The 4027-nt window shown below is 38.2% G+C and overlaps 1 protein-coding gene across 1 annotated transcript in view; it reads right to left on the bottom strand.

Annotated features, from left to right (window-relative positions):
* Nucleotides 1-654: 654 nt before the first annotated feature.
* The window catches only part of orc3 (origin recognition complex, subunit 3), a 24403-nt gene continuing 21030 nt past the window's right edge, over nucleotides 655-4027 (bottom strand). The window contains exons 18-20 of the mRNA XM_056477370.1: nucleotides 1443-1559; nucleotides 1270-1346; nucleotides 655-910 (exon numbers count right to left, since the gene is read on the bottom strand). Coding sequence (XP_056333345.1) covers nucleotides 805-910; nucleotides 1270-1346; nucleotides 1443-1559 — 300 coding nt within the window. The 3' untranslated portion in view covers nucleotides 655-804. The remainder of the gene's footprint in view (nucleotides 911-1269; nucleotides 1347-1442; nucleotides 1560-4027) is intronic.

Here is a 4027-nt window from a genome sequence, read left to right as displayed (position 1 = left end):
AAAACTGCTAAATAATTGACTTATACTCGGAAGACTATGTATCTGTCTTCCCGAGGGATTTTCCCACTGTTCAAATGATATATGCTCTTTGAATGTGGAATTTAATTAAGATGTGCACCTGTGTTTGATTGATCTATGCTCTGTTTCTGAACATTGTTTATAAGACCTGTCTCCCAACACGGTCCCAGAGTCGATCGTTATCTATGCATGAGTATAAAAGCTGAAATGTACAAAGCAGCTTTGCGCTTTCTGACTTCTGTATACTGAATGTCTTAGGCCCTTTATTCTCAACGGAGGATAAAGTAAAGGATTTTGTTTCTGTTATTTGTCTTTTGTTTATTCTACTTCTTCACTGGATTTTATTTTATTAATAAAAGTGTATTTTATTACTTATCTTCACTGGAGTGGACATTGACTTCATTTTCCAGAACCCATCAAGTTACCCTGTGTGGTAAAGTATGAATCTAATTTATTCTTTTTGCATAAACATTATAAAGACGATCCTTTAACTAAACTCTAGCTAAGAAATATAGCGAAGGGAGGATCCTGGTTTATCTTTGTTTAATTAGGGTAATTAAATAAAGGCGATCCAGCACATCTTAAAGTTTGTAAGAAAAACACATTTAAAATCTTATTAAAAAACTGATTCAGACATTCAAGCAGCACATCATTTTTTATTCCGATGGCAAATTTACAAATACAGCAAGTACATTTGAAGTAAAATGCAATAAAGCTGACAGTACATAATACTGTTGACCTATTTAATGAATGTCAGGCCAGTCTGTTGCGTTCAGGAAGTTTTCTTCAACATCCTCCCCATGTCAGTCTTGCCACATGGTCCGTTTTCTGTTTTGTTGATTTAACAAAACCAAGAAATTCCATCTCAGACACAGCCTGAATGAACCGAGCACTGTTAAAGGTTAAGAATAATCCATACTACAAGGATAATAGTACAATTAACATTAGATTTATGACAGACAGCTAAAATGGACATATATTCAATTAAGGCAGTGTTTCCCAACCCTGTTCCTGGAGGCACACCAACAGTACATATTTTGGATGTCTCCCTCATCTGACCCATTAACTTCAGGTTTTGGAGTCTCTTCTGATGTTATGATAAATTGATTCAGGTGTGTTGGATTAGGGAGAGATTGAAAATGTGGACTGTTGGTGTGCCTTCAGGAACAGGGTTGGGAACGACTGAATTAAAAAACACATTCATTGCTAATATAAGACATCAGAAGTTAAAGGTCAGAAGAAAAAGGATACTGTTTAAGACTATCAAACTGTCCGTGATCAGAACCGTCATCTTGGTCCTCAGCAGCAGACAGCACAGTTAAAAATGCCTGGAAACACAACAAGAACAGCTATCATCCACATACACAAAGAGAACCACCTCTACAGTATGTGTAATTTTGATTTTAACCATGTTCATACAGTACCTCAAGCCAATCATAGAGATTTATGAGTCTTCCACACTCAAGGTGAAGCTTGTATACTATGCAGAGGTCTGGAGCAGCGCTGGAGATTGTGCCAGCATTCGTTTTCAGGCTTTCATTCTGCGACAACAGCGCATAGTAACAAATATGGATCTGTATATTACGGCTGGAAAACTTAACACGTTATTAATGCGTTCAGTTTTTAATATTTTAAAAGTCTATTGCTAACAGGCTCTGAACACACACACAATGAGTCAATAATGGGTCACAGGACAGATGGGGTGTTGGTCACTGGCGCATACCTGTCAACATTGGGATGTGAAAATAAGGGATATGCCCACCATAATAAGGGACACCCCTTCCCCCCTTCTTTAAAATATACCCAGATTACAAAAAATGTTCTTCTAGAGAAGTTTCATTGTTAAAAAAACAGTTAAACGGTCAGTAATATGTTTTATTATTATTATTATACACAAAAGAATAAATGGTATACATTAGCAGCCAATACATTAGCAAACAGTTCAGCGTATTAAAATTAAGTTATAATAAATAAAAAGAATCACGTTATCAAATCTCATTAACCTTCACTGTATAATTGAAACATTCTGATTAAAGAGCAACGAATGAATCCATTTATTTAGATTTTTCTTTTGATTACATTAACAGAGGTGTCACTTTAAAAACGCACACATCTAACCTTATAATGAAAGCATTCGATTGCTTTCCTACCTTTTTATGCTCATTTAGGACAAAATTAGCTGTTTAAAAAAAAACCAAAACACTAATATCGACATCTTTAGATATTATTATTAATAATTATGTGTATATGCCTGTTCAAACACGCACCCAAACCCAGACTTTCACTCCGCTTCAGATCATGCATACAGAATCCGCTTGGGAAACAGAGATTATTTGTCACTATGGAGCGCGTCAGCTGACAGATGAATGTTTTGAGGATTGCATAGGAGGGGCGACGTTGCCTGTAATGAAAAGGGAATCCCGCCGTTTATATATTTATTTCAAAGTGTTTTCATGCCTAAATATAGCGAAAGAACAGAACAGACTCACATTTAAGAGCAAGGGGCGCCCCCTGGTGGTTCGGCGGTATGGGTTGTGTATAGGGAAGGTCGGCTCTTGTCTACAAATGTTTATTGCCACCCTTCAGAGAAAGACTAAAATACGGGAAAATACCTTCACGGGATGATAGCAGGATAGAACTGTAAAATACAGGAGAATCCCGGAAAAAACAGGAGGGTTGACAGCTATGCACTGGGGTGGGATAGACATCATCACGCATCTCAACCAGTGAGAACATTTTGCATGGCCTGATATCAACTCTCTTTGACAGATTCACGATGTGTGGAAACATGGTCAGACAGCTGCAGTATAGTACTACAGAGAAACGGAGGAAGGTACTGGATTCTTCGTCATTTTGTTCTTGAATCTCTTCAAGGCGGAGATGACAGAACTAAAGTTATTCGTATTTGCGTTTGATTGCTGAAATAGTCAAGAAAGGCTTTACTATTTATTATTGAGAAGGGGGTATGAATACTTTTGGACATACCACTTTTTGATCAAATGTAAATAAAAGCTAGGAAATATCACATGCTGGTAGAATAAAAGCAAGTAAGTCAGAATTTGCCAGGGGTATGAACAGGTGTGTGTGTGTATGTGTATACAGGGGTTGGGCAATGAAACCGAAATGCCTGGTTTTAGACCACAATAATTCATTAATATGGTGTAGAGGCTCCATTTGTGGCCAATACAGCATCGATTCATCTTGAGAAAGACAGATACAAATCCTGCACGGTGGCCAGAGGGATTTTGAGCCATTCTTCTTGCATAATACTATCCACTTGGATGATGCAATGGCAGCCACAGGACAAAGGTGCCAGTGTGCTCGCCACACACCAGCTATAGATGAAGTGTAGAGACAGTGATAGAGCCGATAGACTAGAGGTGGGCGATATGACCTAAAATTAATATCACGGTATTTTTCATCTTTTGAACGGTGACGGTATAATATCATGGTATTACTTTCAATAGCAAAATAATATACATCTCAAGGAAGAACAGACAAAAGAAAGTCTCACTTCTATCACTCTTTAAAAGTTTTGGTTTGGTTCATTGTAAATGCTCAGTCTCGTTATGAGCTGATCTTCATTTCTCTGTGTTGGTGGAATAAAGCAGGCGAGTCAGCCTGCTTATAAGCAGACAGAGCAGGATTCTCATGATGACCACCAGCGCAATTCCGCTCTTTGTTATGAGCTGTAGTTTCAGTGTAAACTTAGTAAAGGTGAGTTTCTTTGGCGATGATGTGTACAGTGTTAGATTTTATATTTAGCGGACATTTGCGCTGAACACGCGGTGAATGCAACGCATCGAGATTCGGGCACCTTCTCCGAAAACACTCGATTGATCTCAGCTGGCGGATCACCATTTACCTCATGTCATGATCGCTGTCATCTGCGCCATTATTATTATTATAACTTTAGGTGAGGTTTGCAAACCTGTGCACTTTTCACTCTTCAGCCGTTTGCATTTCCTGCAGTAACAAAAGCTCCCTGTTATCTGACAGCGGGAAGCGT

The sequence above is a fragment of the Danio aesculapii genome, chromosome 17 (genome assembly GCF_903798145.1).
Source record: "Danio aesculapii chromosome 17, fDanAes4.1, whole genome shotgun sequence".
NCBI lineage: Eukaryota > Metazoa > Chordata > Actinopteri > Cypriniformes > Danionidae > Danio > Danio aesculapii.
The sequence above is the reverse complement of the archived record's forward strand: the minus strand, read 5'-3'. Positions and strand labels throughout refer to the sequence as shown.